Source organism: Otolemur garnettii, unplaced genomic scaffold (assembly GCF_000181295.1).
Source record: "Otolemur garnettii isolate 467f Iridium unplaced genomic scaffold, OtoGar3 scaffold00179, whole genome shotgun sequence".
NCBI lineage: Eukaryota > Metazoa > Chordata > Mammalia > Primates > Galagidae > Otolemur > Otolemur garnettii.
Genome location: NW_003852574.1, coordinates 1341411 through 1356194, shown reverse-complemented (window position 1 = coordinate 1356194; position 14784 = coordinate 1341411). Strand labels below are relative to the sequence as shown.

At 52.2% G+C, this 14784-nt stretch overlaps 2 protein-coding genes across 10 annotated transcripts in view; both read left to right on the top strand.

Annotated features, from left to right (window-relative positions):
- The window catches only part of USP19 (ubiquitin specific peptidase 19), a 12689-nt gene extending 7412 nt beyond the window's left edge, over positions 1 to 5277 (top strand). For 4 of the 9 annotated variants that reach the window (XM_023519549.1, XM_023519547.1, XM_023519548.1 and 1 more), the window contains exons 18-27: positions 779 to 919; positions 1008 to 1126; positions 1360 to 1497; positions 1596 to 1909; positions 2022 to 2132; positions 2221 to 2437; positions 2521 to 2673; positions 2774 to 2934; positions 3016 to 3194; positions 4784 to 5277. In XM_023519549.1, coding sequence (XP_023375317.1) covers positions 779 to 919; positions 1008 to 1126; positions 1360 to 1497; positions 1596 to 1909; positions 2022 to 2132; positions 2221 to 2437; positions 2521 to 2673; positions 2774 to 2934; positions 3016 to 3194; positions 4784 to 4900 — 1650 coding nt within the window. In that variant the 3' untranslated portion in view covers positions 4901 to 5277. The other 5 variants (XM_023519551.1, XM_023519544.1, XM_023519545.1 and 2 more) reach the window with 2 other exon arrangements.
- Positions 5278 to 10936: 5659 nt separating this feature from the next.
- The window catches only part of LOC100944675 (glutamine--tRNA ligase), a 5334-nt gene continuing 1486 nt past the window's right edge, over positions 10937 to 14784 (top strand). The window contains exons 1-10 of the mRNA XM_012811890.2: positions 10937 to 11117; positions 11256 to 11403; positions 11726 to 11835; positions 11982 to 12057; positions 12589 to 12653; positions 13144 to 13197; positions 13348 to 13408; positions 13768 to 13839; positions 13963 to 14048; positions 14230 to 14316. Coding sequence (XP_012667344.1) covers positions 11001 to 11117; positions 11256 to 11403; positions 11726 to 11835; positions 11982 to 12057; positions 12589 to 12653; positions 13144 to 13197; positions 13348 to 13408; positions 13768 to 13839; positions 13963 to 14048; positions 14230 to 14316 — 876 coding nt within the window. The 5' untranslated portion in view covers positions 10937 to 11000. The remainder of the gene's footprint in view (positions 11118 to 11255; positions 11404 to 11725; positions 11836 to 11981; positions 12058 to 12588; positions 12654 to 13143; positions 13198 to 13347; positions 13409 to 13767; positions 13840 to 13962; positions 14049 to 14229; positions 14317 to 14784) is intronic.

Genomic DNA, 14784 nt, shown 5'->3' with positions numbered 1-14784 from the left:
GCCTCCCAAGTAGCTGGGACTACAGGCGCCTGCTACAATACCCAGCTATTTTTTGGTTGCAGCCATCATTGTTGTTTGGCGAGCCTGGGCTGGATTCGAACCTGCCAGCTCAGGTGTATATGTGGCTGGCGCCTTAGCTGCTTGAGCCACAGGTGCCGAGCCCTGGCTATTTTTTTGTTGCAATTTGGCAGAGGCCAGTTTGAACCTGCCACCCTCAGTATATGGGGCTGGTGCCCTACCCACTGAGCCATAGGCGCTGCCCTTATTTCCCTTTTTGATGGTGGACCCCAATAGCTGCTTCCTCTTTAGACAAGGAGCCTGAGCTGCAAGACTGTCCCTCCATTTACTATGGTTCTCCATCCTGCTGCTGTCCTTTTATCCCAGATCTGTGTGCTGGCCCTCCCCAAAGGTTACTACCCTTTAGCTTAACAGTGCTGTTTTTCTTAGGGCCTAAGAGTAAAGAGGAAGGTCCTGTATGTAGACCATTGTAATATGTTGCAGTCTTAGCAGCACCCCACTAGTTATAGCAGGATAGAGGCCCTTGGTGTGGAGAGCTAGTGTGGTTGATACCTGCCTCAGGTCTTTCAAGATCTTTGATGCACTAGGCTCCTTATGGCATTGGGCACTAAGACTGGTGCAAGTGAAGATATATGCCTCTTTTGGCCTACAAAGCCCACCCTTGTCCACGTCGACGCAAGGCAGAGCCAGGCCTTCTCCTTATACTCTGAGGCAGGACTAAGGATCCCTTATGTGAAATCTGTGTGTTCTTGGTCCCCAGGTAATTAAGAATCGCTTCCACCGTGTGTTCCTGCCCTCCCACTCTCTGGACACTGTGTCCCCATCAGACACGCTCCTCTGCTTTGAGCTGCTATCTCCAGAGCTGGCTAAGGAGCGGGTAGTGGTGCTAGAGGTACAACAGGTGAGTGGGAGCAGACTAGAAGGCACAGGGCCCTGGTTGGGTGGGGACTTCTCTGCCTGACCTTGCTGAGCCAGACGACCCACCCTAGCGCCCCCAGGTGCCCAGCATCCCCATCTCCAAGTGTGCAGCCTGCCAGCGGAAGCAACAGTCGGAGGATGAAAAGCTGAAGCGCTGTACCCGGTGCTACCGTGTGGGCTACTGCAACCAGTGAGGACCCCCATGGGCTACCCCTACTCTTCCTCTCTGCCTTTCATTTGCCACCCTGCCCCTTGCCTCCTGACAAAGGCATATATGTTTTAAGTTCTCTACCTGCCACCCTACTTTACCAGGCCCTGAGGGAAACCGGGCTAGCATACCCAGTTCCCTTAGACTAGCCCCCAATATGGAGTCATAGGACATGGGGCTAAGACTATATTCCCTTACCTTCACCTTCCCTCCAGGCTCTGCCAGAAAACCCACTGGCCGGACCACAAGGGCCTCTGCCGCCCTGAGAACATTGGCTATCCCTTCCTGGTCAGCGTACCTGCTTCACGCCTCACTTATGCCCGTCTTGCTCAGTTGCTAGAGGGCTATGCCCGGTAAGGGCCCAATGGTTGGATTAGAGTGGAGTGGGTAGGGACAGAGGTAATCTGATGGGCTGGTCAGGATTCTTATTTGCTTTGCTGTCTTTTGTCAGATACTCTGTGAGTGTATTCCAACCACCCTTTCAGCCAGGACGCATAGCCTTGGAGTCCCAGGGTCCTGGCTGTACCACACTGCTCTCTACTAACTCCCTGGAGGCTGGAGACAGTGAGAGGGACTCCATTCAGCCACCTGAGCTCCAGCTGGTGACCCCTGTGGCTGAGGGGGACACAGGGGTTCCTCGGGTGTGGGCAGCACCTGATCGGGGTCCTGGGCCCAGCACCAGTGGAATTTCTTCTGAAATACTAACCAGTGGGCCCATTGAACTTGGCTCCTTGGCTGCTTGTGAGAGAGTATCCCGGCCTGAAGGTAAGATATGGTAAAAGGCTCTAAGAGCTGGGGTGGAAGGTAAGAAAGGCTGGAGGAAGCTGGTTTAGGCCCTAGCGGGTGGAGAAGCATTAATTATCATGTTCTCTCTCAGCTGCAGTGCCCGGGTATCAACATCCAAGTGAAGCCATGAATGCCCACACACCCCAGTTCTTCATCTATAAAATTGATGCATCCAACCGAGAGCAGCGGCTAGAGGACAAAGGTGTCTGAGGCCATGGGTAGGAGCCATGGGGTAGGTTGAACTGGCTATTCTCCACAGCTCCATGACCTATCTCCCCTCCCATCTCCAGGAGAGACTCCACTGGAGCTGGGTGATGACTGTAGCCTGGCTCTGGTCTGGCGGAACAACGAGCGGCTGCCAGAGTTTGTTTTGGTAGCCTCCAAGGAGCTGGAATGTGCTGAGGATCCAGGCTCTGCTGGTGAGGCTGCCCGTGCTGGCCACTTCACCCTGGACCAGTGCCTCAACCTCTTTACACGGCCTGAGGTGTTGGCACCCGAGGAGGCCTGGTAAGAACAGGGCAGTAAACAGGTAATGAGGCAGGTAGAAGAGAGACTTGGCATGTTTTGACCTCACCTCTCTCCCCTACCAGGTACTGCCCACAGTGCAAACAACACCGTGAAGCTTCAAAGCAGCTGTTGCTGTGGCGCCTGCCAAATGTGCTCATTGTACAGCTCAAGCGCTTCTCCTTTCGTAGTTTCATTTGGCGTGACAAGATCAATGACTTGGTGGAGTTCCCTGTTCGGTAAGTAATGGACCCTTGGTGAGTGTGGGCAGGTGTGGGGGCCAGGGTGGGCATCCTGAGGACCTGATGACTGTCTCTTCTCTCCCTGACTGCACTGCAGGAACTTGGACCTGAGCAAGTTCTGCATCGGTCAGAAAGAAGAGCAGCTGCCCAGCTATGATCTGTATGCTGTCATCAACCACTATGGGGGCATGATTGGTGGCCACTACACTGCTTGTGCGCGCCTGCCCAATGATCGTAGCAGTCAGCGCAGTGACGTGGGTGAGGACACACACTGCCAGCAGGATAGGTGGTAGGGGTGGTGGTACAGGCTATGTTCACACTCTTCCCACCCTACTATAGGCTGGCGCTTATTTGATGACAGCACGGTGACAACTGTAGATGAGAGCCAGGTCGTGACACGTTATGCCTATGTACTCTTCTACCGCCGGCGGAACTCTCCTGTGGAGAGGCTCCCCAGAGCAGGTCACTCTGAGCACCACCCAGACCTCAGCCCTGCAGCCGAGGCTGCTGTCAGCCAGGTGAGGCATGGGGGAGGCCTTATAGGTTAGTGGGAGATAAATCACAAATTAGGGTAGAGTTGGGTGATATAGCTTCCTCTCCTTCAGCCACAGGCCCCTCAACCCTTGAAATATGTTAATATTTGCAAATAGGATTTCCTTAACATCAAAGCTCTATCCAGTGGCGTGCACATAGGCACTTACTTGGCATAGGTCAGACAAATACTCTGAACCTTTCTAGACACTGTACTGTGACTGGACTATACCTTATTCCTCCACATGTTCCCCACATGCCAGCCCACAGACCCTCACTTGTGATCGTCCCTATATTCTGGCGTGCACTCAGGACAAGGCCAGTATGGGCTGGCCATGGCCTCTGGTGGCTGTCATACTCTCTGAGGTGAGCGTCTGTCTGAAGCTGAGCCTTCAGGGTCTTCTGTCTCTTTTACCAACATGGTGTGCCACAGGTCCAGTTTGTGGGTATAGTCTTATAGCCTTTTCTAGAATGGCTGCCTCCTTTCTGCCCCCTCTCCTCCCTTTAGTCCTATTAGCCTCAGAAGAATTCCTGCAGAAAATTGGTCAGGATCTGGACATGGGTGCGAGGGAGTAAGGAGATTACCCTGAGGTTGGCAGCCCTGTCTTCCATGAGCCAGTCCTTTCTTGGAAGCCTGGGCTAAAAAAACTGGCCAAATAACCTCAAACTGATGGGGACCTGCATGTGGAATGGGAAGCTGTCTTGAGGAGGCCAAAAAAACTGTCAGGATTCTCCTACCTAGCTCTGTCTCAGCTCTCAGCCTCAATGACCCTGAGGTTGGCCACTTGCCTGCCTCCCTGATACATGATTTGGAATGCAGGGGGTTAGCCACATTCACCCGAGGCAGGATTGTCATGACCAAGGGTCTCAGGGACACTGGGTCTCCACACCCCCTGGGTGCTGATGACCATTTCCGCATACCGTAGGCTTCCCGGATTTGGCAGGAGCTGGAGGCTGAGGAGGAGCTGGTGCCCGAGGGGCCTGGGCCCCTTGGTCCCTGGGGGCCCCAAGACTGGGTGGGCCCCCCACCACGTGGCCCTACCACACCAGATGAGGGCTGCCTCCGGTACTTTGTCCTGGGCACCGTGGCGGCTTTGGTGGCCCTCGTGCTCAACGTGTTCTATCCTCTGGTATCCCAGAGTCGCTGGAGATGAGCTCACCTGCAGGCAGCTGCTATGAGCTGGCTCACCTGCCTGCCAGGCAGTGCCTGCCTTTGTCATGAGAAACACCTCTGGGCTTTGGTCCACAGTGTGTGCAGCTTGTGGGAAAGGGTGTGAACTGTGACCCCCTGCAGGGGCAGAGCGTACTAGGGAGGGTATCCATTTGGCTGTCTGTCCGTTTCTCCTGCTGCTCTGACCCTTGGCCTGGGGCTTGGCCCTGCCCAAGCTACTTCCTGTATTTAAAGTGTTAATAAAGCCAGACTGTTCAGGTCCAATCTTGTCTCTCTGTCTCAATGCCGCTGTCTGCGCCTGCCTTGGGGCCCTCCCTTGGGTGCCGGGGCTCCAAGCCAGCACCCCCGGGATGCCAGGCAGTATGCAGGGCAGCCCCCAACCCCTGTCCTCATATTCTGTTGCAGGGACTAGGCCCTGGCCAGGCCCCCGAGGTGGCCCCCACGCGGACAGCCCCTGAACGCTTCGCCCCCCCTGTGGATCGCCCAGCCCCCACCTACAGCAACATGGAGGAGGTCGATTAGCAGGTCCCTGGCTGATGGGGGACTGGGTTTGGAGGATCCCCCACAAAGGGCCAGCTCTTTGCTGCTTCTCCTTTTCTAACCCAGAGGACACTGGCTCAGTCAATGGGAAGCTAAGGGGTATGGTTTGGGGGTGGGGACCTCACAGTTTGTGACCTCTTGTCAGCTTGGCCCCCTGACCAATGGACCTTGGCTTCTCCAGCCACCTCCAGTGCTGCGTGATTTGATTCTCAGTTGTACCTTCACCTTCAATCCTTTCCAACCTGCATTATAAACGTTATAATTTTATTCTAAAAATTGTAATTTTTTTTTTTTTTTGCATTTTGGAAGTGATTGCTGCTGTTTAAATATATTTTAAAAATAAATAATAAATAAGTAGACTTAGTGACTGTGATCCACCATGTGCTAGGGCCACCTCCTCATTCCCCATCATTTGGTGCACATATACGTGTGTTTAGAGATCTGAAATGATCTGATCTGAGGGGAGATGTTGGGGTCCCATTTCATGTCTTATGGGTCATGAAGACCCCAATGCCATCAGCTGTCTGGAGCCACCTGCTATTCTTTCGTCCCACTGGTTTTGGGTCTCATATAGAGGCAGCTATGCTTGGCATCAATGTCAACGAAGCACTGGAGCTGACCGCATTGGATTAAAAGGTGCAGACCAGCTCGGCACCTGTGGCTCAAGTGGCTAAGGCGCCAGCCACATGCACCCAAGGTGGCGGGTTTGAATCCAGTCCGGGCCCACCAAACAACGATGGCTGCAAGCAAAAAACAGCTGGGCGTTGTGGTGGGCACCTGTGGTCCCAGCTACTCGGGAGGCAGAGGCAGGAGACTTGCTTGAGCCCAGAAGTCGGAGGTTGCTGTGAGCTGTGATGCCACAGCACTCTACCCAGGCGGACAGCTGGAGGCTCTGCCTCAAAAAAAAAAAAAAAAAGGTGCAGACCCTGGAGCAGCCTGAGACTGACAATCAGACAGCAGTCAGGGAGGACCAACTGAGGGCAGCGAAGGTATTAGGGGAATCTTCCTTCTCTTCTGTTCTTAGGTCTGTCTTTGCTATAGTTTCAACACCATACACATCCCTCAGGGGAGAGCAGAGCAGGAAGAAAACTGCTGTGGGGAAGATTCTGCTCTGAAAAGAGGACAGGCAGAGAGGACTAGAGCTAATCTTATCTGAGTTCCTGTTGGAGGGAGTATGTTGAGACCTAACAGCCTATTTTGTCCTTTAAGAGTCCCTGAGAGAGTGGCTCTGTGCCTGTGGCTCAAGTGGCTAAGGTGCCAGCCACATACACCCAAGGTGGCGGGTTCGAATGCAGCCTGGGCCCGCCAAACAACAATGATGGCTGCAACCAAAAAAAAAAAATAGCTGGGCGTTGTGGTGGGCGCCTGTGGTCCCAGCTACTCGGGAGGCTGAGGCAGGAGACATGCTTGAGCCCAGGAGTTGGAGGTTGCTGTGAGCTGTGATGCCATGGCACTCTACCCAGGGAGACAGCTTGAGGCTCCTGTCTCAAAAAAAAAAAAGTCCCTGAGAGAGGGAGGTGCCTGTGGCCCAGTGGGTAGGGTACCGGCCCCATATACCAGGGGTGGTGGGTTTGAACCTGCCCCTGGCCAAATAGCAACAGAAAAGTAGCTGGGCATTGTGGTGGGTGCCTATAGTCCAGCTACTCGGGAGGCTGAAGCAAGAGAATTGCCTAAGCCAAAGAGCTAGAGGTTGCTGTGAGCTGTGATGGTACAGCACTCCACAGAGGGTGACAAGGTGAGACTCTGTCTCAAAAAAAAAAAAAGTCCCTGAGAGGCTGGGCACAGTGGCTCACACCTGTAATCCGAGCACTCTGGGAGGCCGAGGTGGGTGGATTGCCCGAGCTCACAAGTTTGAGGCCAGCCTGAGTAAAAGTGAGACCATGTCTCCACTACAAATAGAAAACTGAGGCAAGAGGATCACTTGACCCCAAGAGTTAGAGGTTGCTGTGAGCTATGTGACACCATGGCACTCTACCTAGGGTGACAGTTTGTTGAGACTTTTTCTCAAACAAAAAAAAGTACTCACTGGTAAATACTTAGAGAAGTCAGATACAGATTCAGACAGGGAGAGGTGGGGCATGTCCTGGTGGCAGTCTATCCCTGCCTCCAAGCTAGGGGCTAGACTCATGAAGGCTGGGTTCATGAAGTTAACATTCCGGCCCTGCTAGTAATCCTCAGCTTCAGCTTTGTAGGGGTGGCAGTGAGCTCCTGGAGAAAGCTAGCCCCCTGACCAATGTTGGCTTATTCTGGTGGGGCTCCTGGCTTCAGAGAAGTCTGAAGACCCCTGGTTGTGAAACCCTGCAGAAATGGTGAAATTGCTGCCCTGGTACTGATGCTGACAGCTATGATACTGCTGGAGGGCCTGTTAGGCATGAGCTGCCAACAGGGTTGTGCTGGGTCTTTACTCTATGCAGCCAAGTACATGGGGGTGCTGGTCATCGTTACCGTGTGCTGAATGCATTTCTCTGTCCATTTTTTTCTTGAGACAATCTCACTCTGTTATCCTAGGCTAGAGTGCCTTGGCATCATAGCTCATTGTAACCTCAAACTCCTGGGCTGAAGTGATCCTCTTGCCTCAGCTTCCTGAGTAGCTGGGCCTATAGTCATGCACCTTAACACCCAGCTACTTTTTCTATTTTTAGTAGAGATAGGGTCCTGGTCTTGCTCAGGCAGGTCTCCAACTCCTGATTTCAAGCAATCCACCAGCCTCAGCCTCCCTAAGTGTTAGGGTTATAGGTGTGAGCCACCACACCTGGCTTTTTTGGGGGGGGGCACAGAGTTTCACTTTATCACCCTTGGTAGAGTGCTATGGCATCATAGTTCACAGCAACCTCCAACTCCTGGGCTTAGGTGATTCTCTTGACTCTGCCTCCTGAGTAGCCGGGACTATAGGTGCCCGCCACAACACCCAGGCTTTTTTGTTGCAGTTTGGCGAGAATCAGGTTTGAACCCACCACCCTTGGTATATGGGGCTGGCACGCTATCCACTAAGCCACAGGTGATGCCCCTTTTTTTTAAATAGCAATTTGGCTGGCTAGAATGCTCACCACAGCCTCCAACTCCTGGGCTCAGGTGATCTTCCCACCTCAGCCTGCTGAATAAGTAGGACTACATGCATGTGTACCACACCCAGCTAATTTTTACTTACTTATTTATTTTTATTTTTTAAATTTCCTTTATTTATTTATTTATTTTTGGCCAGGGCTGGGTTCAAACCCTCTACCTCTGGCATATGGGGCTGGTGCCCTACTCCTTTGAGCCACAGGCGCCGCCCCCAGCTAATTTAAAAAGAAAAAAATTTTTTTTGACATGGAGTCTGTGTCACCAGGGCTAGATTGCCATGGCGTCAGCCTAGCTCACAGCAACCTCAAACTCCTTAGCTCCAGTGATCTTCCTGCCTCAGCCTCCTGAGTTGCACCTACAGAGGCCTGCCACAATGCCTGGCTAATTTTTCTATTTTTAGTAGAGACAGGGTCTTGCTCTTATTTAGGCTGATCTTGAACTCCTGAACTTAAGCAATCTTCCCACCTTGGTCTCCCAGAGAGTTAGGCTTACAGGTGGCGTGAGCCACTGTGCCAGGCAATTTTTAACTTTTTATAGATGAGGGTCTCACTATGTTGCCCAGGCTGTTCTTGATCTTCTGGCTTCACATGATCCCACCTTGGCCTCCCAAAATATTGGAATTACAGACATGAGCCACTGTATCCAGCCCTCTGTCCATCTCTTACTACAGCTCTGGTGTTGCTGAGCCCACCACACTGTACCCTTTTGTGGCATCTGCCTAAGGTTGCTGTGGTCACCAGCACTGCAGTGTTACCTGTATGCTGTCAGCTTGTGCCACAAGCTGCTACAGTTCTTTCTCTAGGCTTGGTTGCTAAACCCTACCTCTCCCCATTCCATAGCTGGGCCTTGCTGGCTGCTGCCTGGTTTTTCCACTTGGTCATATTTCTCTTGACATTCCTGGAAGCAGTGCCAGGGACTTGTGCTGGCAGCAGGCTGATTTCCAGACTGACTGAGCCTGTACAATTTCACATTTCTGCTCTGTGCAAGTCACAAGGCTCTGGAGGGTTGGATGGACATCCACTGGTCCCAGGCATTACCACTCAGCATTGATGGGACAACTACCTCATCCTATGACATAGAACCACAAGGTCCACAGGGTACCCTGAAGGAACTAAGGGAAGTTGTGCAGGCCTTGACCCCGTTGAGAAGGCCAAAACCAGACCTGTAGGACTTGGTTGTAGGATGTTGCTATAAGGAATCCTTTGGTGGCATAAGATAATGAGGAAATAGCTGCATTGGCAGGTGTACTGCAGAGTGGTATTCAACATAGGTACCTTTGTGGTAGACTGGCTGGGCACTTGCAACTGCAGACTTGGCACAGGGTTGGTATGGGTGTGGATGTGTTTCTTCTTCTTCTTTTTTTCTGTAGAGACAGAGTCTCACTTTGTTGCCCTCGGTGGCATCACAGCTTACAGCAACCTCCAACTCCTGGGGTTAGGCGATTCTTTTGCCTCAGCCTCCCTAGTAGCTGAGACTACAGGCACCCACCACAACGCCTGGCTATTTTTTTTGTTGTTGCAGTTTGGCCAGGGGTGGGTTTGAACTCGCCACCCTTGGTATATGGGGCCAGCCCCCCACCCCCTGCGCCATAGGCGCCGCCCTGGATGTACTTCTCTATGTCTGTCTAGCCAGGGCTCCTCAAACTTTTTAAACAGGGGGCCAGCTCACTGTCCCTCAGACCACTGGAGGGCCGGACCGTGAGCCCCAGGACGAGTTGGCTGCTAAGCAGGACAGGCAGTGGCAGCAAAAACACCTGGCCAGCCAGATAAATGTTCTCAGCAGGCCGCATGTGGCCCATGGGCCATAGTTTAAGGACTCGTGTATGCTATACTACCACTATGCTGTACCCCTGGTGCAGTGTACCCTAGGGTTGGGTATCAGGTTGGAGCCCTGAGTCTGCAAACGGCTGGGAACCCCAGGATACAGGATTGGACTGGGATACCAATGTGGCATGTGGCCCTGGGAAGAACCTGGCATATGGTCATCATGTGGGACCCAGGCATGGAGCTTGGTCATTAGTGGGATGTGGGCATAAAGGGCACTGGATATGGATACAAACTAGTCAGGATCCTGCCCAGTCCTTTAAGGTCCACAAGTATGAGCCATACCAAGACCTCCACGAGCCTGAACTCCAATCCCAAATTTGGGGATTTCCACCATTCCACAACCAGTAGCTTGTTCCCGTACCTCCCGTAACACACAGAGAACACGGTTTGTATGTTGTTTCAGCAAGCAGGTCCTGAAAGTCCACTGAGACTGTGGGGAGATCCCCAACCACAGTATCCATAACTATGAAGATTTCATCTCATTCGTCCAACCTCAGTGAAATATCTTCTCAAAGTCCTGCAGATGGATTTAAAGGTCTTATTTGTGATTTTTGATGAGGTTTGCATGCTTTGGCAAGGAGGGTAAGTGTAGCAGGAGACCTTAAACCTATCATTACAGAACTTCGAGGTCCCTCTTGACCCAAACCCTTCCCCCTTCCTCTCCTCGCCTGGTGTGTCCTGAGAGGGCACCTGAAAAGCGCGGGACATATGAGGCCCCTATGTTGGCCATTCCTCCCATTCTATGCCATGAAGTCTGGACCGGCGATTTTCCGGCTTCGTTTTGTGACAGCTGTCCACAACAACTACAAAGCTGTGGCTTCAAATTCACATTTTCGCCCCAAGAATAGTTTCGGTATTAAGATGGAGTTCCCAAGGATGAAGGAAAAGAGCAAAAACCTATGCCCATGTCTTCTTCCTGCCGCGGTGCTTAACATCCCTTCTCTTGGGCCGCTGCTGCTTCCCAACCCATCTAGCGAGAGAGCCAGGAAAGCGGAAGCAAATGGCCGGGAAAAACCGAACAGTCACCTTTGGGTCCTTTAAATGGCGTCAATGACCCTGGAGAGCCCGCCCCCTCCTACCAGGAAAGGACATCATTGGCCCTTTTAGGAGGCTTCGCTTTTCTATTGGTCAATGAGCGACTGAGAACGTGCAGATTAGGTCCGAAGTTTCTTTTGGTTTCCGGTGTCTTTGCAATGGCGACTCTCGACTCCCTGTCGCTTTTCACTGGCCTCGGTCTGAGCGAGCACAAGGCCCGCGAGACACTCAAGAATACGGCTCTGAGCGCGCAGTTGCGGAAGGCGGCAACCCAGGTGCGAGCTCCTCTCCTGGCTCGGGCTGCCAACTGTGCAGCGATGCCGCGTGGGTTTGGGTCCCTTTCTCAATCTATCGTCCCGCTCTTGCCTCTCTCACTGGGCATGGCGCTTTTCTTCTGCCACCTCTGACCCCAGGCACAGCAGACTTTGGGCTCCACCATCGATAAGGCTACTGGGACTCTGTTGTATAGCTTGGCCTCCCGACTCAGAGATACTCGGCGTCTCTCTTTCCTTGTGAACTACATAGCCAGTAAGAAGATCCACACTGAGCCTCAGTTGAGTGGTGAGACCCCTGCCTGTCCTGTCAGTTTTACTTCCAATCCCCCACTTCAGCCAAGACCAAGTCCTTCAGTCTCTTTCTAGAGACCTAGTTCTGCACAGGCACTGAAGCTGGGAGGAGGGTGGCCTGTGGTGAGAATGACAAGAACTGTGATGGTCTGAGGGAGAGCCACATGCTTCTTGAGGTCTCAAGGCTTCTGTAGGGTGGTGCAAAAGCTCAACCTCTCCGGAGGTGAAAGTGTACTGCAAGTTTCATGGGATTAAGGCTCTGTCTATGCACCTCCTGGAGCTGAGATGCCACAAACTCATTGGTTCTTTTTTCTCAGCTGCCCTTGAATATGTGAGGAGTCACCCCCTGGACCCCATCGACACTGTGGACTTTGAGCAGGAATGTGGTGTGGGTGTCACAGTGACCCCAGAGCAGATTGAAGAGGCTGTGAGTTTTTCCCTGGGCATTGTGTGCTTCCCTAGTCCTGGCCATGGAAAAGAGTGGCTTGGATTCTCTATCCAGGAAGATCCTGAATGAGAACACAAACATCTCTGAAGAGGCTTTCCTGAACCATATGGTTTGGCTTTCTACAGGTGGAGGCTACCATAAATAGGCATCGGCCACAGCTCTTGGTGGAGCGTTACCATTTCAACATGGGGTTGTTGATGGGTGAGCAGGGCCTGGGGCGAGGGCTATGTTCTCTTTGGTTATACCTTTGCTTTGGGGCATGAGTGAGAGGGAGGTGGTTAAGGGAGCAGGAGCACCTTATAAGTGGTCTGCCTGGGCGGGGCATGGTGGCTCACACCTGTAATCTTAGCATTCTGGGAGGCTGAAGTCGAAGGATCGCTTGAGCTTGGGAGTTCCAGACCAGCCTGAGTAAGCAAGACCCTGTTTCTATTAGAAGTAGAAAACATTAGGTGGGTGTGGTGGCACATGCTGTAATCCCAGCTACTGGGGAGGCTGAGGCAAGAGGATCACTTGAGCCTAGGAGTTGGAGGTTGCAGTGAGCTATGATGGTGCCACTGTACTCTGGCCTGGGCAACAGAGCAACGTTCTGTCTCAAAAAACAAACAAAAACCAAAAAGTGGTCTGGCTGGGCCCAAGCTCTAGTTCCTGTGGTCAGCCAGGACCTTTATTTGGGAAGGAGGGTGGGGAGTGCCTTTTTTGCCTTTCTGCAGCTCCTTGTGCCCATGCTTCTAGGAGAGGCTCGGGCTGTGCTCAAGTGGGCAGATGGCAAAATGATCAAGCATGAAGTGGACATGCAGGTATGTGCCTCCCTGAGCTGAAGCTGGCAAAGACTTTGGCATGAACAGGACCTGGAAAAGCACTGAGGGATAAAAGGGGGGAAGTGACCCTGTCCCTATTCTGGTGGTGGATAGTAGACTTCCGTGTGGCATGGGCAGCTCCTGACTTGGGCCTTTGTCACTTACTCTGAAAATGTTTCTTCATCCCGTAAGTAGGGGTGATATAGAATCACAAAAGGTGATGGCCAAGGCAAGATGCAGGTCTTGATGCTGGGCCCACAGTTACCTTCTGTATATGACAGCCCTTGTTACCTGGGCCCAGTATAGACCTTCAGGAGGGAGAGAACATTTGGGGCAGAACCATATATGGAGAAGCGGTAGAATGGGGGTAGGTTTTCCCAGGCAGTGCAGGCAGATAAGCCAAGAAGCCTGTAGATGGATGGGTAGTATCAGTCATGAGTTTCTTGAAAGAGGACACTCCTGTCTCTGCCTTACTCTGGTCTCTGTTCAGGTCCTCCACCTTCTGGGTCCCAAGATGGAGTCTGATCTGGAGAAGAAGCCCAAGGTGGGGCTGGGCATGGCCCCGGGTCCCTGAGAGTGAAGTGGGGTAGGGTGAGACTTCAGGTTGGGAAGGGATTGCCTGACCCAGTGAGACAAGTTCCAAGACCCTACCCAGGAGGAATTCTGATGCAGTCAGTGTTGGGGCTTCTCTCAGGTGGCAAAGGCTCGGCTAGAAGAAACAGACCGGAGGACAGCAAAGAATGCGATGGAGAATGGTGAGAAGCTTGAGGCTCCCATCATAGCATTCAGCTTCTTGACTTCCAGGCATTTCACCTGAAAGGTCCTTACAGCTCAGGCTTGGGCCCTTGGCTTACTCAACACTCTGCCTTCTGCCTGAAGACTGGGGTTCCTAGTGTTTCCTTTGTTCCTTTTTCCAGGAGACTGGTCCAAGAGGTTTCAGGTGTCTGGCTCTGTATCTTTTATCTCTGGAAGTGGAGGAAGAGGGGGCTGTTTTATTCTGGTTACAGGATATGGGTAGTTGTGATGGGAACCACCTTGAGCTGGATGGGTAACTATATCCAGACAACAAGTGTTTTTTTGTTTTGTTTTGTTTTGTTTTTTTTAACTCCTATAGGTGAGGGTGCTGGCCAAACACTGTCTCTGATGGAGCAGCTCCGAGGAGAGGCCCTTAAGTTCCATAAGCCTGGTGAGGAGGCATGTCAGAACCCTGGGGAGAGATGGATCTTGGCAGCAACTCCTATAACCAGGCCTCTGGGGTCAGAAGCCTGGGGTTGCAACCTGGTTCTGAGGCTTATTATGGTTTTGTCAGGTGAGAACTACAAGACTCCAGGCTATGTGACCACTACACACACCATGGATCTATTGAAGCAGCACATGGAGATCACTGGTGGACAGGTCTGTTTGTGTTGGAATGTGGCCAGGCAAGCTAGTACCGTGGAACATCTGCCTCAGTGCCTGGGCTAACCCCATGCTCCCCTGTCTCACCCATCACCCTGGCCTCCCCAGTGGTGGGCCTCTGTTTTAGTGTAGTCTGAGCTATGACCTCATTCCTCTGCTCCCATCCCCCTTATTTCAGGTTCGTACCCGGTTCCCACCAGAACCCAATGGAATTCTGCACATTGGACATGCCAAAGCCATCAATTTCAACTTTGGCTATGCCAAGGTGAGCATGCATCTAGCAACCTGATAAATAAGATGACGACCATTTGTTACTCCCATGACTAGATACTCAAAAGGTGTTCCTACCTTGCCTTCTGCTCCCAATAATGTGCCTAGGTGTCCATGGGCCACTGAAAGGAACTGCATGTGTGACAGATACTTAGGAATCCATTTGGCTTATTGGGAAAAAACTTTTTTTTTTTTGCAGTTTTTGGCCGGGGCTGGGTTTGAACCCACCACTTACGGCATATGGGGCCAGTGCTCTACTCTTTTGAGCCATAGGCGCCACCCCGGAAAAAACTCTTAAGGTGAATCAGTGAGTTAAAATTTGGGGGAATTGTCATGGAAGCCTCTCAGTTTAGGAAAAGTTTAGGACTGACTGATTACTGTCAGTCCCAGGTTGGTATAAGAGATGCCTTATCTGGAGCATTTAGATACAGGAAGATGAGAGAAGCTCTATTTTGGGGGGGGG